This window comes from Penicillium bovifimosum (genome assembly GCF_028826915.1).
Source record: "Penicillium bovifimosum strain IBT 22155 chromosome Unknown utg000003l_segment0_segment0, whole genome shotgun sequence".
In the NCBI taxonomy this organism is placed as follows: domain Eukaryota; kingdom Fungi; phylum Ascomycota; class Eurotiomycetes; order Eurotiales; family Aspergillaceae; genus Penicillium; species Penicillium bovifimosum.
In genome coordinates this window covers 1,292,854-1,320,823 of record NW_026622712.1, presented here as the reverse complement: position 1 = coordinate 1,320,823, position 27,970 = coordinate 1,292,854, and the positions used below count along the sequence as shown (strand labels likewise).

Sequence of the window (27,970 nt, the reverse complement as noted above, 5' to 3'; positions counted from 1 at the left end):
TATCAGACTCCCTCACCACCCTCTAGCCAGACTGGTACAGTCCGAGGGCGCGAACATGCGGGTTGATCATTGTCAGGTTGAACGGCGTAACATAGATGTCACTATCGGTAAGCGCAATGAAGACAGTGCCATTGACGGCGGGGTCAGTCTCGAAGACCTCAGTTGCCGGTTGGTAGGTGAACCCACAATTAGATCCAGTCACGGTCAGCTCAGTGTAAGTCAGGTTCAGTTGCGAGACCCACGCGACAAAGGCTGGCTCCCCTGCAGTTGTCGACGTGACATAGCTGTTGTTAGGTCCAACGGCTTTGCCGGGCTCGTCCCATGTCAAATTGACCTGGCGACCGGGGAAACTGACGGGGTTGTAACGGTCGCGCGAGATGGCTGGGCCGCAGTTGTAGCCGGTTGTGTTCTGGTGCACACAGGACTCGTCTTCAGGGATCCTGGAATCGCTAGGGTCGCCGGTGCGGTCGCCGACAATCTCCCATTTTTCAGTGGTGTTTGCGTTGATTCTGTGATTGAGGTTAGCTTGCATAATTTGCATGAGACAGGCTCGTATTAACATACCGGTTGACGTTGGGCTGGTTGACGACGTTCAGATTAGGGAAGTTCTGCCACACAAGGCGAGTATTATTCTTCGGGCAGGAGCTGATATATTGTGATAGGAGAGTCCAGTGCCATGACTGCGGGATGCCTATTGAATGCATCAGTGACATGCTCACTCTGTTCTCTATTGAACCGTGACTTACCTGGAGCAAACCAAATGGGCATGGGGTGAAGTCCTAGCAATTGACGGAAGATGGCCTGCTGCCGGGCTTCAATTGCCTCTGCTTGGACGAGCAACGTTGCGACCTCCTTCGAGTCGAGGTGACTGATGAAGCCCCAGTTACCGGACTCACCCCAGCGGGTGAGCTTGACGTTGAAATCCAAGAACTCACGCACAGTCGTGAATGGGTAGTCGTAGGTACACTGCTTGGGCGCAGTCTCACCCAGCATGTTGGTCAAAAGTGTAGCATGGCCGGCTTCCTGAATAGCCATGTACTGAATCAGGTTGCGGTCCTCAACGGTAAGCCCCGCATCAAGGAAATCCTGTTCGCTGAAAATTTCCAGTCCGTAGTGGAAAAGATCGAGCTCAATGTATTCTTGGTGGAGACCCAGGGCAATGGACTCATAGTCAAAGTCACTTTGCACCATGTACACCGGCAAGGTGCCATTGGTACCGACACCACCGGCCGGCATATAGGGCATCGGCTGGGGCTGAGTGAGCTTGCCATTGGTGTTGTAGTAAGTCGCGGTTGGGTTCGGCTTCGGTAGAATTTCAGTAGCCAGTGTAGCGGTCGCTTGTTCAGCCCCAGTTGTAGTAGGTGTCCCCGAATAGGGGCCGTGGGTTGTGATGCCCGTGGTTGCACTGTTAACCAGTGTCGGGGCGGCACCTGGCTCAGTTCCTCGAGGAACGTGCGTTTCGATGGCTGGAATCGTTACCACGGCTCCGAGAGAGGAGGACCATGAAGCTGGTGCGGCAAGGGCCTGACTGACAAGAGCCAGCAGGAGCAATTCAATAGCAGGTGCCATTGAATAGGTGGGGAATCTAGCCAGTGAATAAGATGGAAGCAGTGATGAAAGCAGCGTAGATCCTATTTTTTTAGACTAGCGCAGCAGCTCCACTACTTATAAGGACCCATTGCACTAAGATACATTCCATTTCCAGCCTTGAAAGTAGCTCAATAGGGTGTCCATGCCTGCGTGAAGCATGTCCAACGTTGCTCAGGTGGTTCCTGGTTCTCGACGCGAGAAGTTTGGCTGGGCTTAGTGTAGCTGCATTCGGCATCCAAGTAAACTAATCACGACAGCGCCGCAGCGGTCGTCGAAATGCAAAATGACTTGTTTCTCGAAAGAACAGAAAACCAAGCTTGCTGAGTGTTTGTTGAAGGACAAATGTGGTCACAACATTGATGTTTGCCAAAATGGAGTCACATGATTGGTGGGGCCGAGTGCCCGCAGGAAACCTCCGTCCTCCGATGCTCCCGGAAATAGATTTCCCCTTTGATCACAGCTTTTGATGAAGACTAGTTAGTAGTACCTTTGTAGGTTATCCTAACATTACATCAATGGCCAAGCCAAACTGTCAAGCAAACTTCACTACGACTGCCATCCATGCTCCCGACCGCGCTGTACTAGCCAATGTTCTTGCTAGTTGCTCAAGACGTCATAGTCACTCAGCTATATTCAGGTGTGGAAGAGCAACACACTGAGCCTGAGCCCTAAGCCAACGACAACAAGCCAACCCCCCAATGTCACATAGCATCCATTGTATTGCTATGGATATGCACGTACTTACAAGGATGAACCGTGTGAATCCAGTGGGATGCCCAGCACGGCCATTCATGGGTTGAACAGCAACACATGGAGCCTAAGCCAATAATGGCAGGCCAGATACCCATTGTCTCAAATATCATTCACTGTATTGCTATGGATATGCAATGTATTTCATATGGATGAACCGTGTAACTAGTCGGAAGCAGTGTGACTTATATCGATCGTAGGGGCCACTAGAATAGGGCTATGGCAGTGGTCAGGCGGCGTACCCCATGTTTGGATAATGGGGTTAGGTATCGGCTGGAATCAATGGGTTCGGATTGTTGGACGGTGACAGTCCATTCAAAGCTAGTCTCAACCGGAAGAGCAATAAGATCAATAAGATCCACACAAGGGCCAAGGCAATGGAAAGTCGTCGATCGGGTCGAGGATAGGGACAATGTAGTTGGATGGCCCTTGGGACGTATCAAAAGCCCAACTGCCCCTCTCCACATCCCACCGCCCCATGGAACACGCGCTAAACCACTTAGGGTAACTGAACAGTCTCCTTCGGCTCACCCTCTCCAAGGATCACTATCCCTCTGTTTCATCAGCAGAACCCTTATCCGCTGTCTTTGCTCGTGTCTTTTTTTGTTTCTTCGCTTCATCATCGAACCGCTTCGCTCGTGCAGTTTTACTTGCCTTATTCCCTATCCGTTGTCGCGCCCCCTTTTTTCCTCGTGACCTCGATATTGCCTCCGCTGTGTCCTAGTGACTGGCTTGCGCGAAGGTGTTCGTTCGAACTTTCTTTCGCCACATTTAACTCGCTTGCCCGGCTGCAGCGTTTATCCATACACTCGGATCCCCCACACCCCATCGATTGGGGTCGGCTGCAGGTCGGAATACATTCCTCGAGCCCCTCCTTTTTCCACCAAAGTGACGGTGCATCGTACTCGAGATCCGCGCGCTTGGTTCAAACAAACCAACATCTTTATGTTGATCACCTGTTCTCTTCGATTCTGAGCTCCGTTCCCCGAAAATACCCAGTCATAGACCATAACACCGGCCGACACGATCACATAGTAGTTCGTCTCGGTTTCCTCCCCGAATTTGTTGTCACACCTTGCTGCGCCGCGCAGCTCACACCCACCCGGGGAATCCATGATCGTAATCTCTGCTCTCCCGACGCTCGTCGATCCCTCCGGATATTCCCCCTCTTGGTCTGCTGTGCAGATTCAAATTGAGCCTGGCTGGTCTAACTCATCGATACCTGGCATTTGAGGAAATCAAATATGATTGACTCTGCAGCCATGAGCGGCGCTCCGATCGCCGAGGACAACATCATCAACCGACGTGGTGGAGAATCAATCTATCAAAGCTGTGTCAACCTGAGGAAGCGACTATCCGAGGTTCCCAATTTCGAGTCATACCTGCGGGAAATGGAGGAAGATGATCGCATAAGAGGAAACACAGATCCGGTGGCCTCGTTGTGGAACTGCCTTCGCAATGGATATCCGCTCCTCAGCATCTACAATGCATCTGGTCCAGATGAACAGCTGGAGATCGATCCCGCCAAGGTGACGGAGGCAAAGCGTCCTAAAGCGGCGACATTCAAGTTCCTCCAGGCTTGCTTGCAAGACCTGGCTTTCCCGCAGCAGGATTGCTTCCTGATCACCGACCTGTATGGCGACAGCACAACGGGATTCATCAAAGTGATCAAGATGGTCAATCGTGTGGTAGACATCCTTGAGATGCAGGGCCAGTTGAAACGATCTGAAGTCTCGGAGGCCCCCGAAGGCGCAAAAACCAACGTGAAACTTACCAAGCGAGAGCATATTCTGAAGGAGCTTTTGGAGACGGAGCGTGACTATGTTCATCATCTGCAGAATCTCCAGGCGCTGAAGAAGGAACTGGAGGAAACAGGCGCTTTGACAGGCGACGCAAGTCATCAAATCTTCCTCAACTTAAACAACCTGCTTGACTTCGCGCAACGTTTTTTGATTCGCATGGAACAGCACTATGCCCTCCCGGAGGAAATGCAGAACTGGGGTCAACTTTTCTTCGCTCATGAGGATGGCTTCCGGCAGTATGAGCCGTTCATTGCCAACCAAATGCGTTGTGATGAAGCCTGTATGAAGGAGTGGGACAAGATCAAGAATGCGCCACGTCATATAGACTTGCAACAGATGGTTGCGCAGCCTAAAACGCTCAATGGATTTTTCGTGAAACCGTTCCAGCGTTTGACTCGATACCCGCTTATGCTTTTGGTGAGCCTGCCTAACAGTCAAACCCAGGTCAATGAGCTAATGTGTTTGTGCTTTTGCAGGAGTTGCGCAAACAACTAGACGACCCCCAATTACATGCCGACATCACTCATGCAGTCGACTGCATTCAGAATGTGTTGGACTTCGCCAATGAGGCAATTCACAAAGAACATCTGGCAGCGGCAGTTGTTGATCTCTCTGAGCGTGTGGATGATTGGAAAGCGCTGAAGATGGAAACTTTCGGTGATCTCCTCCGATTTGGCACGTTCCAAGTCGTTAAGGGGGACAGTGGAAAGGATAGCGAGAGAGAGGTATGTGACTTCTCCCCTGTGTTCCTGGAAGAGCACATGATCGCTGACTTAGTCGTCAGTACCATATCTATCTTTTTGAGCGAATTCTTCTCTGCTGCAAAGATCTCAACCCCAATAAGCAAAAGACCAAGCTCATGATGCAGAAAGATAAGCAGTCTTTGACTGCGAAAGGAAAGGCTCGTCTCCAATTGAAGGGTCGGATCTACATGGCCAATCTCACAGACATCGTTTGTCTCCAAAAACCTGGTGAGTGTCCTTGATTCGCTGTGTTGGCAATTTCCTAACGCATCCCATCAGGACTTTACCGTATTCAGATTTTCTGGAAAGGAGATCCTGGCGTCGTCGACAATTTCATTATCCGTTATGCGAACGAAGACACCATGCGGAATTGGTACAAGGACATCGATACTCAACGGCAGATCCAGGCGGAGCGACGCACTGCACGCAATACTGGTACATCCGACAGCGAGTTCACCTACATGGAGGGTATGGCCCACATGCCCAATCCTTATCAACAAGAGTATGACACGGAGGAGCCCGGCAAGGATATATACCACTCTGAGTTCCCGATGAGCCGCAACGCATCCAGCACTAGTCTGAGAACTCGGTCTGCCACCGGTGGCAGCACCAATTCCACTCATCCCAACAGCCGACCGCGTTATGCGGGGACTGGGACTGACCCAACACTCTCGGTACACACTCAGTTCTCTGGCAGTGGCAACATGTCTCCCAGTGATCGAAACATGAGCTCCTACTTCTCCCCAACGGAGACTCCATCCACGAGATCGAGTTCCCAATCCGCTGGGTTCACATTTAGCCGTCAAAACACCAACTCCACAACTCCATCGTCGGTTTGGAATGAAGAATCTGTTCGCTACACAGCCCCGGCTTTATCTCGTGTAGCCTCACGAGAAGGGTCCACCTCTGGGGGATATTTCCCACCTCAGCCCAATGGACGAGGTGCCCAGCGTCCATCCTTGCCTCCGCTCCCCGGCTCCCAGGCCCATTCCGCGAATGGCATGGCCCAGCGCATGCGGTCGGCTAGTAGCCCTGATATTCACCACCACAATAACAATTCTGAGTCACGCCGTTATATGGGAGTGCACACCATGCAGACAGTCGATAACGTTCCGGTGCCACCGATTCCTGCCCACATGGCCAGCATGAAAGCCCCTATCAACCGCAGTCAGAACAACTCGCCCACCAATAGCCAACTCCCCATTCGTGCCCAGCCACAACTCCACACCACGCATTTCAACGAGCCGGAATATAACGAGACTCGCAGCTCCGCTCAAATCTCCGACCATGCCACCTCGCCCTTGACGCAAACGCCAGAGGATGGAGACTATATGCCCACTCAACTCAAGGCCAAGGTGAACTTTGAGGACAACTACGTGACGCTGGTCATAGCGACCAACATTTTGTTCCGTTCATTGACGGATCGCGTGGATGCCAAACTCGCTCGGTTCACTGATCGATCCATTGGAAACAAGACTGTACGCCTGCGCTACCGGGATGAAGACGGAGACTTTGTCACGATCGATAGCGACGAGGCGGTCCAGCTCGCTTTCATGGAGTGGCGGGAGCAACATCGCGAGATGCTCGCAAAGGGTTTGGTGGGAGAGATTCAACTCTACTGCCAGGTGGTCGATTAGATCCTTGGCTTCCTTTTTTCCGTCTAACCGCTTGTCCTTGAATTAATATACCACTATTCCCCACGAGGATCTCATTGATCCTCGATTTTCCCCTCTGCATCGCCCATGGCGCTCCGTCTCCCATCCTGACCCTCACTTTTCCGATTGGTGGCTTGGTACTGATGAGCAGCCATTCTCGGGGAAGATCCTCCATTCTATGTTCCCTTTTTTGTGACCTTTCAGCGAGCCCCTCGGTCGTGGCAAACCATGTAGTCGGACTGTGTGTCTCGACGCGAGCATCTTCATAATGATTTGTTTACGGCATGACATGATGTTCTGGTGACGAGGTGAAGGGATAGTCCGAACGACCTCCCTCTTGCATTGTTTCCGAATTTGCGTGTTAAATTTTCGCGAGTGGACGCTTGTTATATCCCACTGATCTACTAGTATCTCCACGAACTACGAAGCCCTTTACATGGTGTATATTCATATTTTCTTGATTTCTGTGCAGCGTGAGATCCTACATGTGTCTCATTTAGTATCCACTTGCGTATCCGATCGGGATGCCGTGGCAATGTCGGAAAGCCGAGATTTCCTTGGCAGGGCAGATCTATGAGCCAGATACAAATAACGCAGTACAGCAAGCTCATTGGAGCCGTGTAAAGCTTTTGTGCATCACCATTGACAGGTAGTTGCTCTCAGGTCTTTTCAGTCTCGGCAATGGGAAGTTTGAGGTTGGAACTTGGACCATTCAAATGGCGTACAAAGAGAACACTCAGATACCATTTGACCTTTGGGGAAATTGCGCTGTTATCGTATGTTAGGTGAAGCTCGTGGACACCTGGTGGACCCAACGCCCGACAGGATTACGAGCAGAGTCGGTGATTTGGTCGAATGGTCGCTCAGTATTTGCTGGCAAGCGTCATTTTATCAGAAACTCGGTGAGCTTGACCGGGGAGGAACATGACTTGTTTTTTTTCCTTTTCTTCCTTTACCCCTCACATTCTCCCCATTCAACTATTCATCACTTTGAATATTCAGGAAAAGTGATATACTGTTGTTATCAGGAACTACAGCCCTACAGCCTACAGCCTGTTATCAACTAAGCTCCAAGCCAAGAAATGTCTTTCTCCGGCCGCCGCCTGAGCTTATTGCGCCCCTCCGACAACCGCCGCCTCTCCACCTCTAAGGACCTGTCAGACAATGGTGCGTGCATATGCAACTGACATATATAACAGCCCTGACATTTATATGTAAATTGCAGAGCTCCGGTCAGAAACCCATCGTCAATTCCGAGCTGCCCACGAAGGTCACCGACCCCACGCCGGTCTAGATGCTTCCCGTGCCTCCACCGGTGTCGTCTGGTGTACCGAGCGAGCCTCCGAACATGGCTTCGCCGAAGATCCCAGCGGATGGGCCAATCTAGGCCAGGGAGCTCCAGAGGCCGACGACGAGATTGAAGGAAGTTTCCCGCGCCCCACGTCAATCCCTATCAGCTCTGCAGCTCGGGAGTATGGCCCGACCGCCGGTATCAAGCCGTTGCGCGCAGCTGTCGCTCGTCTGTACAACGACCACTACCGCCAGGGCAAGGACAGTCAATATACATGGGAGAATGTCTGCATCGTGCCCGGTGGTCGCGCGGGCCTGATTCGCATTGCTGCTATCTTGGGCAATTCGTACCTGTCCTTCCCCATTCCCGATTACTCTGCGTACTCGGAGATGTTGAGTTTGTTCAAGAATGTGCGTTAGCGGAATAGCTTGGCTGTTTGATTACACTGGCTGATACTTGTTGCAGATTGCTCCTATTCCGCTCCCGCTCTCGAAGGATGATCACTATCGAATTCACCCCGACAAAGTCGCCGAGGAAATCGCCCGTGGCACACAGGTGCTACTGACATCGAACCCCCGTAACCCAACAGGTCACTTCGTGGCGAAGAAGGAGCTGGCGGAAATCCAAGATCTCTGCCGTGACCGCGCGACTCTCATTCTTGATGAGTTCTACGGTGGATACAACTACACCACTGACTGCGATGGATCAACGATCAGCGGTGCTGCCAACGTCATCGATGTCGACAAGGATGGTATGTAACCCATCCACCTGCAATCATGCACCGCAAAGCTAACCAAACCCCCACAGACGTCCTCCTTATCGACGGTCTGACCAAGCGCTTCCGACTCCCCGGCTGGCGCATCGCCTGGGTCGTCGGTCCCAAGGAATTCATCACATCCCTCAGCTCCGCAGGCTCCTACCTCGACGGCGGTGCAAACGTGCCCTTCCAAGAAGCTGCGATCCCAATGCTCGAGCCATCGCTCGTGCACCGCGAGATGAAGGCGCTGCAAAGCCACTTCAAGGAGAAGCGCGACTACGTGCTGAAGCGCCTGTACGATATCGGCTTCCGGATGCAAGATGTTCCAGACGCGACCTTCTATATCTGGCTGGATCTGACCTCGCTTGACCCGCCGCTTCCTCCGCAGGCTAATATCTCTGATGGGTTGAACTTCTTCGATGCTTTGCTCAGGGAGAAGGTCATCGTTGTGCCTGGCATCTTCTTTGATTTGAATCCGGCGAAGCGCAGGGATCTATTTGATAGTCCTTGCCATCACTTTGTGCGTTTGAGTTACGGGCCTAAGATGGAGGTCTTGAAGATGGGGCTTGATGGGATTGAGAGGGTTATCAAGCGTGCGCGTGAAAAGGCTGGGACTGAGGAGAAGTGGGAGGATGAGGTTGCTGTTGCGGATGATTAGGATCTTTGGGATTGTCTCGTCTCGTCTCTCTTGTCTCTCCAGTCTGCATCAATATTGTCTTTAAGCCTTCATTGCATCTATACCAGATCATACAACAACACCTTGAGCAACTTGTGGATTCCGCCTGTACATAAGTTATGTGCATAAGTTATGGAGCGTCCTCCATCGATACGGAAAAGTCCGCTCTTCATTCATCAGACTATGGACCGGAGATCCTCTCCCACCATAGATACATACAGCATGCACCGCGCATCCCAAAACCAAGGAAGACGTACATAGGCCACTCTATGTAGCGGATTTCCTCTGCCGGGTGGGGCTTTCTTTCCTAGCTAAGCTGCCGCCGCTTTTATGAGGGCGCTCAGAGTCAGGCTCACTGAGTAGATTTCAGTCCGGACTCCGGATCACTGAGCAGCCCAAGAGGCGAGTTTTTTGGGGGGGTGCGATGAACTGTATACACCCGTACTGCACCTTCATAGGCATGAGGCCTGAGGCATCACTTCTGGCAGTTCTCCCCTGCAATAGTTAGATAGAGAAGGCGGTGAAACGTGACTTGCTTGGCTGACCCGCCGCCCCCCACCGAACTTCCTCCTTCGACCAATCCCAAGCTTTCATTATCCATCCAACCTCTCCCAAGCATTCTACAGTACATCATCTTTCTCAACTACAGTATCACAGACTCACAGTTAATACAGGCGCTTGCTTTTACGACCCTCCAGACTGTCCCTAAGCTCGCCCTAACTTGGGTAGTTGACAGAATGTCGTCATCATCAAAGGCGATGAATTCCCTCGTCTTCTAGTGGTTTTTCTGTCGTCGTCAATGACTCATATTCAAGCTAGAGGCTAGATCTAAAGCTGAATGGTTACGCCAAAGTCAACCCAACGGACAAGACCAGGGAGTTTCTGCGTGATTTTTTCAAGGTTCTATCTCCTGAGGGACGTGAACACCTCGCGAATGACGTTTTCGAGTGCTCAGGCGATGAGCAGCTTCGGAATTTAGTCCGAAGTATCGAAACTGGTCTACTGGTCCCCTTGAAAGCACAGGGCGGAAAAACCCCCAGTGACATCACACCGTCTCCACGCCCTGGCATTGAAGATTCAATCGAGAATCTTAAGAGCGAGGGCATAGAACCTATCACTAGAAGCCCTCAGTCACGACTCCGGCACAACTGTTTAGAAAGAGATGGTTACAAATGTGTCGCAACGGGGAGGTACAGTGGCAGTCACGCCCACCCAAAGAACGCACCCACCGCTTATCTTGAAGCCGCCCATATCATTCCATTTGCACTTGGATCCTTTCAATCAAATGTCAGCGAGGCAGTGCATAGACATGCAACGATTTGGCTCAACCTCAGGCGCTACTTTCCGGTTCTTCGCCACTTGTCCTTTACTTCCGAAGAAATCAACTCGGAAAAGAACGTCCTAATGCTGGACATGGTGCTGCACAAGGAATTCGGGCAATTTAGAGTCATTTTTGAAGCGACCGGGATTGCTAACCAGTATCGTGTCAAGAGCTTTCCAGAGGCCGTCACCGGTGCGATAGAAAATCTACCCCACAATCGGCTTATCAGATTCAGAGTCCACAAAGGAAATTGGGAACTTCCAGATCCCGCCCTTCTCAAAATTCACGCTTGTATCGGAAACTTTCTGCACATGAGTGGCCGCGCGGAGACTATCGACAAAATCTTGAAAGATTTCGATGATTGTGGTGGGCTTGCCCCGGACGGAAGCTCCAATCTTGAGGACCTCCTTGCAGTAAGCCGTCTCTCACTGCTACCCACGAATGTCAACGAAACGCCCGATTCCAAATTCAAGAAGTCCACGTCAAAGCAACTTCCTACGGAGCAGTCACGCCCGATGGAGTAGCAAGGAAGGCAACGGGCGAAACATCTTGACACCGAGAATCAACCATTGATACGGAGATCTTAAGAAGCTCCTGGTCCGCTTCCTCGACGTTCTTACCAAGAGTGCGCCTCTCTACACCCGTCTTGATAATGTTCTTGCTAATAGAAGCAACCGCCAATACGTATGATCTTCTGGATGTTGACCTCCTAAAGGTAGTTTGGCGGGAATGCTGGGCGGATAGCGATCTGAAACGAGGTTGCTCCTTCCTTTGGCCTTTTGGTCCTGCGAATCATTTTTCCCCGTTACCTCGAGAAAGAGCAGTTTTTTCAAGGCTGTTCAGTGGTCAAAAACACACCAAACGTCCCTCTTCCAGTCGGCTAGAGTCCTTCTCAGGTACTTTTGGTGAAGAAGACGACAATTCGCATTTGTGGCTAGGCTTCGCAGGCCTCCTATTAACTAACTACGCTCAAGATGTTCTTTTAGGTAAGAGGGAGTTATGTAACTATTCCCTGATCAGGTCAGGCCGCGCCGCCGCTTAGAGGCGTGCTCAGTTCTACTCAGTGAGCAAAAAGCGGCAAGCTCTGAGCACTAAAACGGAAGGGGAAAGCCAAGAAGTGGCAGAGGAAATCCGCTACATAGGTAGCACCCCCACTCCAAAGCAAGGGAGACCATGACTCCCTCGACATATCCTGGAACCATATCCAAAAGCCACGCTACCACATGTACGGAGTACACAGTCCACCATCCCCCTCTCTAGTTGCAGCAAGGCGTGCATGCGTACCCGATGGCCAGCCCGGTTTCCTGCATGGGCTATCACGAAAGCCAAGCCCATCTTTCCCACGCGACGTTCTCCCCCACTACGGCAGAAGTAACTAAGGTGCCTTCTCCCGTGAAGAAAAGACATGTAGTTACATTCATTACCCATGACTTGGCAAGGACATGTGGATGCAACGGTGAAAGAAATAAGGCAAGCCGATTACTACCCATCAGCTGCTATTTAAAACCCCCCGTCTTAGGGCTCGTTCGGTTCGGTTCTGGACCTCCACTGGGCCTCCACCAGGGGCTTATGTGGAAGTCACCCTGGACGGCGATTGTACAGAATGGAGAAGCCAATTAATCCCGTGTTGCGATGAGAGATTTTCACCCTCTTTGCCACTCTTTTCCAGTTTTGCTTTCTTTTCATTTGTTTGGCCTGTATCGTCTTCGCCGACATATCCGTGATAGTAATGGATACATTGTGAATACTAATCCTGGCACTTCGGAGATGGACTCCGTGGCGGGCAAGAGATTCCCGGTCTACCTGCGCCCTAGGGAATGAGAAAATAAAACCAACCTTGTTAGTTACCTACCTAGGGGGCCTTGTGGCTAAGTTTGAAACATGAATGATCCCAACCCCGTCCCTGTCTCTCTATCTCGCGCCGTTGGATGACTGAAAGCAGTTGGAGTAGTGCTCCAACGGCTCTATCGCTGCAAGGGGCGGATTAGATTCTCCATCCACTTTGGTTCAAATCCCGGACACTAGTTGAGAGAGAGCAGATGCCGAGTATTCCGTATTGACCGACAATTTCATTGACTTCATTCACGACGACTTCAAACCACGAAGATGAGTATGGTCGACGATTTCATTCACGATTCCTTAGAGGATGATCGAGGATCGTCGGTTCTACCCTTCGCTGTTCTCAGAAGTACATCCCAGTCATGAAGGAGGTGATCATGTCTGAGATGCATTGGATTGGTTGGGGTCGACAGAGGGGAGTCCAAGACTATGTATTCCTTGATTTCTTGTCTTAATGTTTGAAAGTGCGCCTTCGAGTCGCATTTGTGGCTCGCCATGCGCGCTTCGGAGATTAATTTGGTGGTGGTGGCTCAGTGGCTGGTTGGTGTGAGATGTTTTTGGTGTTTGATAGGTTGTACGTGATAACAGTCTTAACAGAGTAACTGGAATACTATTATACTATTGGTCGTGGGTTGGAAATGATGTAAGTGAGCATTAGTTTAGTAGTATGTTGGAGATTGTCTACACAGTACTCCGTAAACGTGACTGATGTTTACCAATTTACCAATTGGTGCAAACTCAGCAAACTCATGCAATCTCCAGGGCTGACTTAGACATTTGTCAGCAATTTCTCGTATTTAAATACCATAAATAACCAAAACCAACGTCATTTCAAAGAATGCGGGGTAGTCAGAGCTTCCGATCCGAGGAAAAGGAAGATCGCCAACTCTATCCCGAAAGCCATTGTATGTACAATATTGCTTCAACGTGAAAACGCTCTTGGCTACATGTGCTTCGATGGCTTTTACAACGTATTTCTCCTATTGGATGGTGCAATACCAGTGGTCTGGATAACACGAATCACCCCTCGATTGCTTCGCAACTCGTGATATTTCCCTTAGCCGAAAGCATTCCGATTTTCGGATTTCCCTTCTACGCTTTCCTGGCTTATCCCTGTGACTGTGCTCATACTAATTATGAAGCTGTAATTATTCATAGTGACTCATATTCATATGTGTTTGTGTGCTAAAGAGAGCAGTATTCATACTATAATCTACGTATGGATGCAATCAGGCAACACATTCCACATAGCTCCGAGTATCGTTCTAGCGTGTATCTAGGCCCACGCGGGAGCTCCTCGCAATTTATCGCCTGAAGGCTGCTCGGCGGCGGGATCGGCTGCTCTTCATTGATGGAACATCAGCCCAAGGTTTCGAAATGTCGACTCGACTGTTTTTACCAATCTGGACCTACGGTCCCTTTTTTGAGATGGTGAGTTAGACTCAACACATACGCAGTACAGAAACAATATACAGTAACCTCCATTTGTGTTACAATCAATCAGAAACACAGGACAAATACTCCCGATGATTCCCATTCCGCATTCGGGTCTATCGCTCGCAGATTATGCTCGATTACCTCAACGGCTGAAATGTCCTGCGCATAGCTCCCAAGAGTGCATCTGTATGGATCCTAGAACCCGCACATGCTTCTGCCTCGCACACCGCGTACATCATCACACATGCCGAGAGATCGATCTCTTACAACGGAATATACTCCCCCATCTATCAAAGTTGAGATGTGGCAGTGTCCAAAAGATCAACAATCAACGATTGGGCAAGGGCTTTGTGACATGAGAAGATGGCTTGTCGATCACGAAAAGCGAAGTGAGCAAATAAAAAAAGCAAAGCCACAAAAGGTGTCTATCGTTCAGATCCACTTTAGTTATTCCTTTTTGCCTTATGCTTCTTGTGGCGTCCATAACTCCATATCTACCGCACAATAAGGTTGTGAAATCCAACGATCGTCGCTGGTGAGATGGCCCTGAGTGGGCTGCCACGTTCAGGACCATGCCACTTAGAAAAGACGGATTAAAAACCAAAGAAGTAAAAGAAAAGAGCCCCAATTTCTATTACTGTGTTTCAGCCCCTCTGATATGGGATATTTAACCAGCTTGGCATATGTGGTGGCTACACTGTGCACAAAGATCCGAAGCTTGCCTACTGTGTACTTCCCTCGGCCAACCGAGGGTATCCGAAGACCTTGTGATGAATTAAACCTACACAACGAATATTCTTCCAATCTTCTAGCCAAGCGAGTTTTGCCACCGGGTTCTTTCTTTCTATTTTGGTTTTTCTCGGCCTGATTTGGTTGCTTGAGATAGAATTGGAGAGGGAGAGCCTGAGAGGTTGGGAAAATAGTCTGGGCTTTGCCCCCCTGTTCGAAACATAAGGATGTCGATCTGGTCCGCGGATAACAGTCCCGGGTTGCTGTACATGTACACGATGTTCCTGGGTTTATATGCTGTATATCGGCATGCCAGTGTATCAGCCTCTTTGATACCATTTTACCCAGTAATACCATTTAACGTACATGGTATATGCGTCTCCTGTCTCGACAACAATCCATATGTCTAACATACCTCGCCGGGAAAGACGGGAACCAAGCTTACGACTCCGGAGCCTTGGGGCTGCTCGGGGTGGACAAGCCGTTCCCGTGGACTTGAATGAGAATTGAATTACAAGATATCGTAGAGAAAAGAATGAGAACGTGTGATGGACCAGTACCTCATCTTTCGGGTTCGGGCCAGCTAATCGCCATTGCAGATGCCGCGTCATAAGCCCATCCCTTACAGCTATTCCTCTATCTGCTCACGGTTCTACTTCGACGGCAGAATCTACTTATGTCGCCTTTCCTCTTTCTCTTCTAAGGTTTGTATTTGACTTTTTCTGATTTATTTACTATTTACCTGATTTGCGGGGACAGCGGAGTCTCAACGGGGTTTGAAAAATAAATAAGGAAATTACAATACAAAATATACAGACTCGTGTTTTTACTTAGTTCACTGCCAATCCGTCATCTTCCCGGAGAAGATCGTTTTTAGCGTTAGCGACCCTCTCAATCTCACCTTGAATCCACTAATACGCAGTAGATCGGACATGCTCGGTCGCGGCTAAGTAGTCTTGGCTTTGACTGGTGGTAGTTTCAGAGTCGTTGAATGGCTGGTTTTCCGAGCCCCCGTGAATGGCTCTGCGAGAGGGGAGATTAATGATATCATAGCTCTACTACAGACATGCAACCAGGCGATCTCTTTTCCTAACGACAGAATACTCTTTCTACATGCCATTGTACCCGTTCTGGCTCACCGGAAATCGTCTATCCTGTCTCCTACTATATACGGAGTAGGTACGGAGTTACTCCACGGACATCGGGAGGATACGAGTGGTCCCCCCGTTATCCACAAGGCCGGGACTGGTTTAATCAAAAACCAAAGGAACTTTATTGGACTGTTTTTACACGGTAATCTATGACCGTATCAATCCATGCCCGGTCCAGTCTAGCATGTCTTGTCATTCGGGCGGTGGAGTCATCTGGTAGTGTAATGTGGGGGTTGGTCTTTTTCATTTCATGGCCTATCGTAATCTCTTTCGATCTTTATAAGAGTTGGTTTCAATCTTACCTAGCTCGTCGCAAATGAAGGTCAATTTAAATTACCTTGGGAGGTATTACACGGGTTTCCGATGGTGGTACACTGTATTTGTCGACCATAGGTATCTTCCCTGGGGGAATAAGTCGCAATTGAGACACTTTCTTTTGTATAACTTGAAAAGCTGGGAAAAGCTGGAGTTCCAAGGGAATTGCAAACCCTAGCAAGGTGAAGGCAAATCATTTGATTCCAATTTTCCAAGAGGCTCTTTTCGCCTCGATCAATCTGTTGTAGGCAGCTAAGTATTTAGATGTACAATGAGCCTCGTACCTGGTACCAAATAAATATAAAAATAATCCACTTAAAACGGAATAATAAATGAATAAATCAAATAAAATAAATTTGCTCTTCGGTGCCATCGCGCCGTTTTTTTTCCCTTCTCAGTGTTCCTTCTAAATCTCCAGATATACTTGAGGCTCCCCCCTCTTCTTTCTGGTCTTTATCGTATATCGTCTCTCTCTTTCCCCTCCTCATCATTCCTCTATCTTTTCCCCTCTTTATATTATGTCCTGAGATCTCATCATCCCCCGGCTACTCATTCAGCCTGACCAGGATCTAATTTTCCTCCCATCCCGGACTTATCACACCTCTATTATTGTCTGGATGCGTTTACGGTCTTTCGCCCCCTCTTTCCCCCTTTGTTTGTCCTCTGGACTTGCATCTCTTCCTTGATCTTTCCTTTTTACGTCTCCCCCGAGTCGCTATTTTTTCCCTATTATTCGGGAAGGTTTCGTGTAGCTTTGCGAAACTATGGCTCCAGGCAGCGGACGCGATTTCAACTGCTCATGGGAGCACTGTGGAAAGGTGAGCGCTTTAGCTTCCCTCCCAATTTCAACCGGGCTTTCCTTCTGACATATGTTGCAACAGTCCTTCAATCGTAAATCAGATCTTTGTCGCCATTATCGCATCCACACCAATGAGCGGCCGTACCATTGTACTGTAAAGGACTGCAACAAGAGCTTTATCCAGCGCAGTGCCTTGACCGTACACTCAAGGACTCACACGGGCGAAAAGCCACATGTCTGTGACCATGAAGGCTGCCAGAAGGCATTCTCCGATGTAAGGGACTTCGAAATATGCGACACCATTTGCGCAGCCACTAATATCTCCCACAGTCGTCGAGTCTAGCCCGCCATCGCCGAATCCACACGGGAAAGCGGCCTTACATATGCCACGAGCCGACCTGCGAACGGAGGTAAGTATTGTGGTGAAGTAGGAAGCGTCGAACCTGTCTAATTTTCTTGTTGAAACTGTAGTTTCTGTCGCAAGACCACTCTCACCAAACACCAACATCGCTCGCACCCTCCAGGCAGCATGACCCGACCATCGTCAGAAGACACGACCTCGGAGCACTCTTACCACCAAACGCCCGTATCAGTCTCCAGCCCGAATGAGCAGTACATGCTTGCGCAGCAACCTTATTACCCGCAATCGGCGACCCCCAGTCATGAGTTTTACTCGCCGCAGAGTGCGCCGATGGGCTCGGTGCCAGTTCACGAAAATGCGCCTCCGATCGTGTCGCAGAATGTACCGGTGTCTTCTCCGATGCCTATGGCACATCAGCCACACCCGCAACATCATGCGCATCAACATCCGCAGCAGCAGCAGCAGCAACAGCAACAGCAACAACAATATATACAGATGATGCGCTACGACACGAGCCCACGCACAAACTACCTCCCCGAGCAATATTCACACCCGCCCTTTCAAGGCCACCAAATGCCGCCCGATCAGCCGATGATGGTATCATATCATCCAAACTATGCGTACAAACCCCCAGGCTCCCGGCTCCTGAATCAAGCAGAGGGGACTGACTGGGGCTTTTTGGGAGTAGGTTAAGAGAAGATCGCGCATAGAGATCGAGTGACTCGTTTTGATGCCCGTTTACGACCGTCTGTTTTTTTTTCCCTTGGATGCGCATCTTGCGATTGCAGCTCAGGCATGTCGCGTATTATTTGTTTATTTGTTTCCAAGGGTCTATCTTGCTCCATTTCAGGTCGCTGGGCGCTCTCATTAAGGATTCCCCTCTCTTGCTTGCCATGTTATGCTATTTCTTTCCATATCTTGTCATTTTAAACGGAGGCAACCGGCGTTTCTCTCATTGGCGATCTTTGTGTGATACCTGAACGTGGGATATGAATATGTTTTTCCCTTTTTTTCCCTATTTATTTGCTGAATTTATCGATTATATTCGCTCTGGGTTGGATCGTCTATTTTTTCACCAAGACTTGCTGTTTCAGTTCCGATAATGCCCACGATGTTACGAGATATCCCACTTGTCTCCTTTTCCTTTTCACGCTAGTGTTTCTCAGGAATATTACTGCGATGGAAACTTCACTCCCATTGGCCTCTTAGAATCTATTCCATTCTCGCCTGGATTGACATCTTACGATGTACACTTTCTCTGGGCATCACTTCTACTCCTCTAGGAGAATGCCACTAGATAAAACACATGGCATGGCTCGTGGCGTTTTATTTTTATTTATTTCCATCATTGATTGATTATTTTCCTTCAATTACTGATTGTTCCCGTCTCACTTCTCCCTACTCCACACAGTCGATATACTTCTCGATACGCGCAGCCCATTTTTCCCAGCCAAGACTACCAAGACAACGTACCAAGACAAAGTCCAGGGGTCTGCCCTGTCTCGCTAACAAAGGCGCAGATGGGTCTCTCGTTTTCGTTTAATTACGAGCTCTCTCTTCTCATTCCCCTTCGTCAAATGTAAGAAGTAAAGCCGTTCGACCCCAGTCAATCAAGGGGAAGGATTGTCTCTTTCGCATCTATTTCGCCTTCTCGCGCCGATATCTCCGATATCCCCGCGATAACTTTGTGAGACACCGCGTCTGGACAATTATTGTACACAGTCGACTGTGTACTGTACTGTGTTGCGTATTGTGTAAGTTTGCTCTATGCTCTTTACTTTAAAGAAAGCCGGGGAGAGTTCCTCAGGATTTAGGTGCTTGCTTTCTGATTATTTAGTCAATTCCATGAAATCCATGAAATCCATGCAATCCCAAGAGATACATAGAAGACCAGATTATGCACTTTTCCAGGCCCCCTGTCAACTATTGTAACCATCTGGAACTAGAACTGCAGCCCAGAACCGGTTTTTGCGTGCAGAAGGGGTGAGGGTTGTTACATTGAACTAGAAGCGGAGACCATTTCCGATGCACTTAGTTGATCTCTGATCTGAGATTGTGCCTGATTGATTTGGTTTGGATCTTCAATTTTACACTGTGAAAAGGTGAATAACTACCGATGTTTTCTTTCCTCCCACCCTCGAATGATCCATTTCTATCCGTACCTGAAGTCAAGAGTCTGGACTTACTCCCGACCTCTCAAAGACCCAGATAGGGGTATCAAAGTGTGGAGAGTCTGGCCCGCCGCGGATGGAATATGAAGGGCCGGTAGATCCCCGCTCAAAAAGAGGAAACTCTTGGTATTCTCGAATTTTGATCATCTTAAAACTCTTGAACAAGAGGATAAGTTAACTTAACTAGCGCTCGAAGAAAGACCCAGGCTAACGGCACAGCTATTCCAGTCCAGTGCACTGGGAATGTCCCTTAGCGATATCACAGTATGCAATAGACTAGACCTACCTAGAGTCACGAGTGCAGAAATGAGATCCTCATGTGCATATCTTGGTTGAAAATAAGGAGCGGGAGATGCAAAACGGGGGCTCCTCCCCCGCATGCAAGTCACAAAAAGCGCCAAACGGTGTATATGCGGCATGCCACAATGCCGTCTATAGAATATGGAAAACGGGGATAATCTAATCGTCTGTTCTGGCCAATCTCACTTGCAATTTCGAGATACCCCTCTTAATCAAGACTTGATCCTATTCGCATCGCTGTCCAATGGCTGGTGCAACTCACAATGTGGCGCCTGCGACCGGGATCCTGGGTGTCGAGCCGCCCATACGAGATCAATTGACGTCGCGGCATTGATCTTGGCTAGAAAGTATCTCATCGCTTCTGGCGGCTGGCACAGACGAGGCACATATTGGTCCCTCGGCTTGGCGGTGCGAGCTCGTATATCGGCTGGCGTATCCATATCGATATAGAGCTAGTACGGTAGTACCTATAGTAGAAAAACAGGGAGCGGTGAAGTAGAAAGCTGGTGGGATTGGGCAACTCGATTGCGCGTTGCTCACCAACTCGTATTTCCTATCAGTGGCGTCTGAATTGAAAGTACGGAGTAAGCCCCTACAAAATCCTCATTTCTCGGAGATATGAGATTAGCTTCGATCTCACTGAGGGGGAAGTGATATATTTTCAGCCCCCAAACCCAAGCCCCCTGGAGTCGTGGCGATCTTGGCTATATTTCCATACCGGAGAACAGAGGGAAATAGGATAAAGAACGGAAAAGGCAAACCCGCAAGGCTGGAAAGCTCCCCCACGTAGCTTTTTCCGCTTGGGGATAAATCGGTTAAACCCTTCATGGAGGCTGGAGCTGTGTGCGATCGGCGGCAGAGACCGAAGCCGAGAACCCGCGACGATCTTGAGGAAATTAGAGGGAAGAGTTAATTGTGAGTGGATCGCAGAAGGTTTCCTTTGATGATTAAAGATGTGATTAGAACGTGATTAGAAATGCATTCCAGCGGAGAAATGTTCCTAGTTGATCTATTGCGATTTGCGCTTTCAGCTTCGAACTAATGTATGATCCATGTCTAGATGACGGAGCATTTTGAAACTAGAACGTGAACTAGTCTTTAGTGCTAGTTAGAACAATGACGACACTAAGCATGGCGAGGTCGTGATAAAAACAAACTAGACATCGTGTCTTAGACGCCTGGGGTGTACGAAGTATAGCCGGTGTTGGCGCGGGGGTGGAGAATTAGAGTGTTTTTATGTACTCTTTGCTAACGTTGGAGCCGGGGATGTTGTAGAATTAGGGTGATAGATTGTGGCCCATCATGTGGGACCTAGAATCCCAATCGGGTATGCAATTCGAGTGAGATCGTTGTATATTGCTCATCTTTTTCTCATGTTAGAACTACATAGTATGTATTCTAAGTCACACTACGAGGAAAAGTATCTATCGAATGATCCGCATGAAGAGTGAAGATGTTTCTTTGACTCAAACCAGCGTGGGATTTGGAAGGAGCTTGGGCCTGTCGGGAGCTTCGGGGAACACGGGAGCTTGTTGGTATTGTATTGTATTCGTATTGTACTGCGTATGCACTTGTAAGTGCGGAGGGCGCTACTGGACCGTTCCCGGGGCCCACTGGGATCCCGGGAGATGAAGTATGTACTGTGTATTGTCATGGTCTGGATGTTTGTAACTATAGAGATATGAAGATTAATTAAGAGCCAAGATTCGATATCAAATAGACCAAGAATACAAAATAATTCCGTGAATGGAAAGAATGCCTGTAGAGAGCGGTCCAGGAGAAACCCCACACAATGTAACCTGTCAAGGCATTTCTGGTTCAAGTGGTCCCCAGAGACTCCATCGACAAGACCTGCATAGTCTACATCGGGACTGGTCAGTGCAAGTGAAGTGGAGCACCATCCCAGTTCATTTCGAACATTCTTTAATACACGAGTATCCCGTACCGAACATGCTGACATTATCTCTGCTTAGTGCTTACTATCCTTTCTTTGCGGCTAGACCGATCTCCTCCCCGACTCAGAGACATTAGAAGGGAAACAAGCTTTGTGGAAAATGGGGCAGGCATCTCGGATCATTCTGAGGTCGCGGCGTTGTCCCCGTTTCAAGCCAACTAACCCCACAATACAAAACCATAGAAGAATACCCACGGCAACTCCCAAGCGATCGACAACAGTTACCCCAAAGGGCAATGACAATGACAACTGGTTCGAGTTCCAATCCATGGAAACCAGGGCTACGTTGCGGCTCAGGCCGAACCCAAACTTTGATTTTCGTTTTGACAGGAAAAAATATAAACAAAATTACAGCTCGGTTAGCGATTGAGTGGAGATAAGATGTCCACTCTCAATTTCCCCCCCTTGGACTTATCTCTCCACATGGTAGATCTAAATCATCGATCACACTTAACAACAAACCCTTGTAATATCTGTGTGTTGGTGCCTGGCTCAGGATATCATTTCCACTAACTATACTTTCCAGACTCGGCTTGGAAATCTCCGGATATCCACTGTTTTGCATGAGTGTCCGGGCCTAGTGTCACCAAGTGAAAACTGATCCTCCAATCCCCAGGTAAAAAACCCCGGTGTTGTATCCACTTTGGGGGGAGCTTTGGTCTAGATCGCTGCGAGTGATTTCATTGAAGGACATTGTGATCTGCGGGTTATTGGAGCGAGGTTGTGTGTAGATTATGAATTGTGAATGGAGATGTGGATGTGCTGGTTCGGGGAGAATAAGTGGAGAGATGGTAGACTTTCTCATTTTGACTCGACAATGTCGATATCAGCATCATCAGTGCTGGTCCATGACTGCCATGTCAATTCCAGAACATCTGGAAACAACAAGAATGAGCCTGGAATAGTAAGAGCTAGTTAGGTGCGGGTGATCGCTGAGAAACCGAGGTCCGTACGGAGTAGTTATACATCAGTTGACTACAGTCCAGTAGACGTGATCCTCATTCAGTCTTATACCATCCTTTCCCTCTGTCACTTATATCCTAGTCACTATACCACTAGAGTAGTACAGCCACACCCATGAACAGATCAAATCGCAATGTACCAGCTACATACACAACATGAAATATCCAAACACAAACTAAAGAGTCCGAATACCAATTAGTCAAGAAAGCCATCCAACTATATAGTTACTGTGTGTACTCGTGACTACATACTTTCCAAATAAAGTATCCCGATGCCCTAGGCCAAAACAGCCAAGCCCTTTAACCCCCATGCAGCAATACTAAACGAGACCTCGGGAGGCCTCGATTCTACCTAAGACCGGCTATCCTGTACAGGCAAATCGAACATACAGCATACTGTATACGCAGTACAACATCAAAACACAAACACAACATACGAGTCAGCCTCTGTACGATGTACGTCATTCGTCTTAACGGTGGCACCCGCGATAGTTAAGGGGTATTCGGGTGTACGACGTCGGCTGCGTTTATAAGCCTTTCAGCACTTTATCCTTGTTCTCGTAACTAGGTGGTATGTGTACCTGTACTTCCGCCGTTCTGTTTGGGAGGGATATTGGTCACTGGGTTAGTTAGGTATTGATGCAGCTACGTTGGATATGCCACGACTACTTTGAGGCTCTCTATGAATTGCCCTAATTGGGAATAGACAAGGTGGCTTTACATTTTCTAAACCAGCCACTACCAACCCAACCATAACAGGACCGACAGAATACCCACAGAGTATGAAATGTATATAGAACTCTCATACAAAATATAAACAACCCAACACTACCTACAGAGTGAATACCTCACTGCGCAACTCCAACCAACCCAACTCAAACTCACCAACTCGTCAACCCACGCTCGCGATCAAATCCAGCCCTTAACTGCTTCCCAGGCTTAAGCACTTTCCCCTGCAGCACAGTGTACCGAATAATATTCTCACACTCCTCCGGTCGCACTCTTGCCAACCAAATCCCCTGCGCAGCACCCTCATCCCTAACCTCCTCCCCCTGCCCTCGCTTGTACCAATCAAAGTCCCGACGACGATACACAATCACGTTGGCAGAATACTTGTGTCCCCCAACATGGCTAATGAAGTAGATACCCACGCCGCCGGGTCGCTGATCATCCATATCGCGGTATAGACCGAGCGGCCGCAGGTGGCGCTCGAATTCGCGGCGCAGCAGCGGTGCAGATTGTCCGCAGCGAGCGTCGCGCGTGCGCTGTGAGCAGAGGAGAATGACGGCTGCGTGTGGGCATGGGTGGGAGGTGAGGGATGTTGGGAGGGAGGTTTTGGATGGGTGGGGGAGGTCAGTTTGTGACTGTGTCGCCTGATCTGGTAGGGATGGTGCGGCGCCTAAGGGCGTGGTCGTTGTCAAGGACTTGTTGATGAAATTCTGGATTAGGTCGAGGACTAGCTGTGGCGTGACGTTCTCGACTACCGTGAAGCTGGGGAGGAGGAGGACGTTTGTCGGCTGCTTGCCTGTTTCGGCTGTGTGGTATTCGTCTGGGACGGGCATGTTCGATGCTGAGAGTTTGAGGCGCTAGGAAATGGAGATTGTTAGCTCTGCGCACTGGAGGTGGATGCTCTATCTCCAAGACAAATTGTCATACCCCGTTGCTGGGCTCTAGCCCGCCCTTCTCAATCGCCTCCATGACGCTGCCTTCCTCGTCTGCTACGTCCCGCACCCAGTCTGATTTGCCTGTGGCGACGAGCATGTGTGTCGACCAGCCATTGACCTGTCCGTATAATTCGTCTTCGAGGTCGATGTCGAACTTGGCGGGGTATTTGACTGTGCACGTTGCGCAGTCGTGCAGGCAGTCCTCACCGTCTACGGCTGGATCGGCATTTGCGAAAAGCTTATCGCTTGAAGGGATTGTTCGGAATCCTTCGGGGGCGAGCGCATTGTCGCCGACTGCATCGGTGGTGATGTCGGTTCTGGACGAAGAGATGGAGGAGTCGCGGGAGTTGAATAGGGAGGCAGTGCCCCTGCGGAAGAGATGCATGATAGTAGGTAAAATATTGGTTCTTCCACGTGAGAAAGGTAGGAATCTACTGTTCAGCTTTTTTGGTCTTATGACAGGACGTCAACAGTAGTTACTTGGTATCGATCTTATCAATCTTTTTCACAGTTTGCCAAGAAAATGGAATGTTTCCGCCCTGACTAATTATCAGCCCCCCGCCCACTTTCACTAACGTTGCACGTAATTCAATGTCCGAGTGACGTTACTCTATTAATGACTATTATACACGTTCAAAATGGGACTAGGGGACTTCACTGCCTACGTCCAGCGTAGTCAATTGTGTACGGCAGCTCTGTCGGATCCTGCGGCTGCGTCAAACGAATAACACTTCCTCCCGAGGCGCCAGATTGGCCAGATGCCACGCGTCGCAGAGACCTTATAGAAGGCGTTCGAGGACTTCGTGGAGCATATGAGCTGAAGCCCGCTGACAGTTCCGAGACAGGCCTCTGTATTGACGGTGCAGTGTCATACCCTGACTGGCTGTCCCAAGTAGACGAATTCGATGGGCGAATGCTGTCACTGCGCATGGGCTCCAAAGCCCCATCGTAACCATAATGTTCCACAGTATCTGTAGTATATCCCTCTTCGTCAGTATTTCCAATAGCGGACTGGCTGTAGGCTCGTCGGTAGCTTGCGCTGTCACGAATCTCCTCCAGGACTGGCGGCGCAAGGCTCGTCATTCCTCTGAGGATCTCCGCGAAGAGATGCATGAGCTCACGGAACTCTGTTTCGTGTAGACTGTGACGCGAGAACCGGGCTCGTTCGTATAGCGCGAGAAAGTCAGCGCCTAATTCTGGCGGATAGATAGCCCCAAGAGACGTCAGATGTCGGATGTACTCTCTCAGACCCATTGAAGCCGGTCGTTGTAGTACTTCCACCACGCGTGTATCCGGGAGGGAGGGCGTTGTGTAATCGCCTGGCGAACCGAAGGGGTCTGGAGGCGCAAATGAATCAGCAGGGGCGAGGGAGACAGCTTTCGCCTCGATCAAGCTAGGGAGCTCCTGGATGACCGTGCGATAGGGAAGATTCGGCAGGTCTGGTGACGTAGGCGAAGACCAGCCGCAGTGCTCGATATGGCCCCAGGGTGGTCGTTCTCGGTCAATGAGAAGCGGTTTGTAGTGCTGGAAGTTGTCCTCGTCGGTAGAGACATCGCGCGGACGGGCTTGGTATGCGATAATAGCACTGTGGGCGAGGCCCTCTTTCACTAGGCGTCGAACGCTCTTGCTCACATCTTCCTTTTCCACGGGAATCCAGGCCTTCGGTATGCCTGAGAGAGTACTCCGATTGGTGTAGATGCGTGTCGCATAGATGAGGGCGGCAATTATGAAGGTTATGACATATGCGCCGATGATGAAGAAGATGTTGGTGAGTCGACGCGTTTCGTAGCATTGGTAGACAGCGTCAACTGGGGTGAGGCCGATGAGGGCGAGGAGTATGAGAGCGAAAAAGGTAAATCCAGTCGTGTTGAGGAATCGCTCAAGTCTTCCTGCCATGACTTCCCATGTGCCGACTGCACGGCATTCGGAAATTAGTAGTTCTCGGCCATGGAGCGCAAGGAGCGAGTATGACGGGGAACGACATCTGCCTGATAAGGATAAGAATTGGGGTAGCCACGTGATCCGTATCGTGACAATTTCCAGTTCCGCAAGTTCAACAACAACTAGTCTGTGGTCGCTCAAGGACCCTTTTGATTTCAGTGGAGCGTTCTGTCCTGCTATCATTTTCTGCAGCGTCAAGTATCTACCTCACCAGCTTCGAACGGCTTCAATTGGTGCACAATTCTATCACATACCCCTATCTCCGATATCGAAAAAGGTGCCGAGTCAACAAACTCATAGCAACAATGGATCAGACCGAATCTGCTAGTGGAGATCAAAACATGCTTCACATCTTGGTGACAGGCGCAAATAGGTACGAGTGCTCTCCAATTTACAAACGGCCCAATTCATACTAAGTCTTAAACCTCTACAGCGGCCTCGGATTCTCTATCTGCTGCCGCCTCGCCGACGAATTCCTCTCCAACCACCCAGCAACCGAATCCCTCACCATACTATTCACCACGCGAAGCGCGCGCAAAGCCCAGGAAACCACCCGCAGACTAGAATCCTACCTAAAATCAAACGCCCCCTCCGCATCCGCCGCAGCACGCGTACACTTCGTCCCCGAAAGCGTCGACCTCGGCGACCTACGCTCAGTCCGCGCCCTCTCCCGCAAACTCATCCACACCCTCCCGCGCCTCGACGCCATAGTCCTCAACGCCGGAATAGGCGGCTGGTCAGGCATCAACTGGCCCCAAGCCATCTGGGACGTCTGCACCGACCTGCTGCACGCCGTAACCTGGCCTGCCTACAAGCTCGCGCCAACGGGCGTTCTAACCGGCAAACAAACCTCCACAGAATCCGAGCCGCCACTAGGCGCGGTCTTCTGCGCAAATGTCTTCGGCCACTACATGCTCGCGCACAACGTCGCGCCGCTGCTGAAGCGCGCGCGCACGAATGGCCCAGGGCGCGTGGTCTGGGTTTCCAGCCTTGAAGCAACGTGCAAGTTCTTCGATGTCGATGATATTCAGGGTTTGCGCACTAGTGCGCCCTACGAGTCTTCTAAGGCTCTGACGGATGTCTTGGCGTTGACTTCTAATCTGCCCAGTACGGCGCCTTGGGCTGTTGACAGCTTCTTGCAGTCGGAGACGGAGTTGGATACACATGCTATTCATGTGGATGCACCTGCTGCGACTCCGCGCACGTATCTTTCTCACCCTGGTATTTGTGCTACGTCTATTATCCCGCTTATTACGCCGCTGGCCTGGGCGATGATTGCATCGTTTTGGATTGCTAGGATGCTTGGGTCGCCGTGGCATGGGTTGTCTACCTACATTGGTGCTTGTGCACCAGTGTTCCTTGCGCTGGCTTCGCAGGCTGATCTTGAGGCTGCCGAAGAACCGTATCGCAAGGCTGGCGGTGGTCGAGCGAAATGGGGGTCGTCTTGTGGGCGCAATGGGGTTGAGAGCGTGGTTTCTACTGAGGTTGACGGTTGGGGTCATGGAGGCGTTGTTGGGACGCCGGTTGTCGAGGCGGATCGGCTTCGACGCCGTAAGCGAGGTGCGGAGGATCTCACCAAGGAAAAGAGAGAAGAGTTCGAGGAGCTTGGACGCCAGTGCTGGAAGAGGATGGAGGAGTTGAGGATTCAATGGGATGAGATCTTGGATCAAGCTGAAGCTCGTTCCAAATGATCTGAAGATACACAAGACGCATATGGTCGTCTCTATTATCTTTCTAATTCCCTGCTGCTTGTTGATACGAA

At 49.9% G+C, this 27,970-nt stretch overlaps 9 protein-coding genes across 9 annotated transcripts; 5 read left to right on the top strand and 4 right to left on the bottom strand.

The window, feature by feature from the left end:
* Positions 1–22: 22 nt before the first annotated feature.
* Positions 23–1,569, bottom strand: N7515_003553 (putative stress response protein (Rds1); the record flags this gene model as incomplete). Its single annotated transcript, XM_056664297.1, has 3 exons — positions 23–509; positions 547–691; positions 747–1,569. 3 exons carry the CDS (start codon positions 1,567–1,569, stop codon positions 23–25), a joined length of 1,455 nt encoding a protein of 484 aa, XP_056523354.1.
* Positions 1,570–3,584: 2,015 nt separating this feature from the next.
* On the top strand, positions 3,585–6,522 carry N7515_003552 (Rho family guanine nucleotide exchange factor CDC24; the record flags this gene model as incomplete). Its single annotated transcript, XM_056664296.1, has 4 exons — positions 3,585–4,559; positions 4,619–4,867; positions 4,927–5,113; positions 5,165–6,522. The coding sequence occupies 4 exons, from the start codon at positions 3,585–3,587 to the stop codon at positions 6,520–6,522; spliced, it is 2,769 nt and encodes a 922-aa protein (XP_056523353.1).
* A 1,100-nt stretch (positions 6,523–7,622) lies between these two features.
* Positions 7,623–9,246, top strand: N7515_003551 (pyridoxal phosphate-dependent aminotransferase; the record flags this gene model as incomplete). The annotated part of the gene is made up of 4 exons (XM_056664295.1): positions 7,623–7,707; positions 7,766–8,241; positions 8,297–8,582; positions 8,639–9,246. 4 exons carry the CDS (start codon positions 7,623–7,625, stop codon positions 9,244–9,246), a joined length of 1,455 nt encoding a protein of 484 aa, XP_056523352.1.
* Positions 9,247–10,001: 755 nt separating this feature from the next.
* On the top strand, positions 10,002–11,109 carry N7515_003550 (HNH endonuclease signature motif containing protein; the record flags this gene model as incomplete). Its single annotated transcript, XM_056664294.1, has 2 exons — positions 10,002–10,034; positions 10,084–11,109. 2 exons carry the CDS (start codon positions 10,002–10,004, stop codon positions 11,107–11,109), a joined length of 1,059 nt encoding a protein of 352 aa, XP_056523351.1.
* A 5,711-nt stretch (positions 11,110–16,820) lies between these two features.
* Positions 16,821–17,909, top strand: N7515_003549 (putative C2H2 finger domain protein; the record flags this gene model as incomplete). Its single annotated transcript, XM_056664293.1, has 4 exons — positions 16,821–16,874; positions 16,938–17,129; positions 17,186–17,265; positions 17,327–17,909. The coding sequence occupies 4 exons, from the start codon at positions 16,821–16,823 to the stop codon at positions 17,907–17,909; spliced, it is 909 nt and encodes a 302-aa protein (XP_056523350.1).
* A 1,990-nt stretch (positions 17,910–19,899) lies between these two features.
* Positions 19,900–20,127, bottom strand: N7515_003548 (uncharacterized protein; the record flags this gene model as incomplete). The annotated part of the gene is made up of 1 exon (XM_056664292.1): positions 19,900–20,127. One exon carries the CDS (start codon positions 20,125–20,127, stop codon positions 19,900–19,902), a length of 228 nt encoding a protein of 75 aa, XP_056523349.1.
* Positions 20,128–23,484: 3,357 nt separating this feature from the next.
* On the bottom strand, positions 23,485–24,652 carry N7515_003547 (sucrase/ferredoxin-like domain-containing protein; the record flags this gene model as incomplete). Its single annotated transcript, XM_056664291.1, has 2 exons — positions 23,485–24,189; positions 24,260–24,652. 2 exons carry the CDS (start codon positions 24,650–24,652, stop codon positions 23,485–23,487), a joined length of 1,098 nt encoding a protein of 365 aa, XP_056523348.1.
* Positions 24,653–24,921: 269 nt separating this feature from the next.
* N7515_003546 (uncharacterized protein) lies at positions 24,922–26,163 on the bottom strand (the record flags this gene model as incomplete). Its single annotated transcript, XM_056664290.1, has 1 exon — positions 24,922–26,163. The coding sequence occupies one exon, from the start codon at positions 26,161–26,163 to the stop codon at positions 24,922–24,924; it is 1,242 nt and encodes a 413-aa protein (XP_056523347.1).
* Positions 26,164–26,513: 350 nt separating this feature from the next.
* Positions 26,514–27,899, top strand: N7515_003545 (3-keto-steroid reductase; the record flags this gene model as incomplete). Its single annotated transcript, XM_056664289.1, has 2 exons — positions 26,514–26,581; positions 26,642–27,899. The coding sequence occupies 2 exons, from the start codon at positions 26,514–26,516 to the stop codon at positions 27,897–27,899; spliced, it is 1,326 nt and encodes a 441-aa protein (XP_056523346.1).
* Between the last annotated feature and the right edge of the window lie 71 nt (positions 27,900–27,970).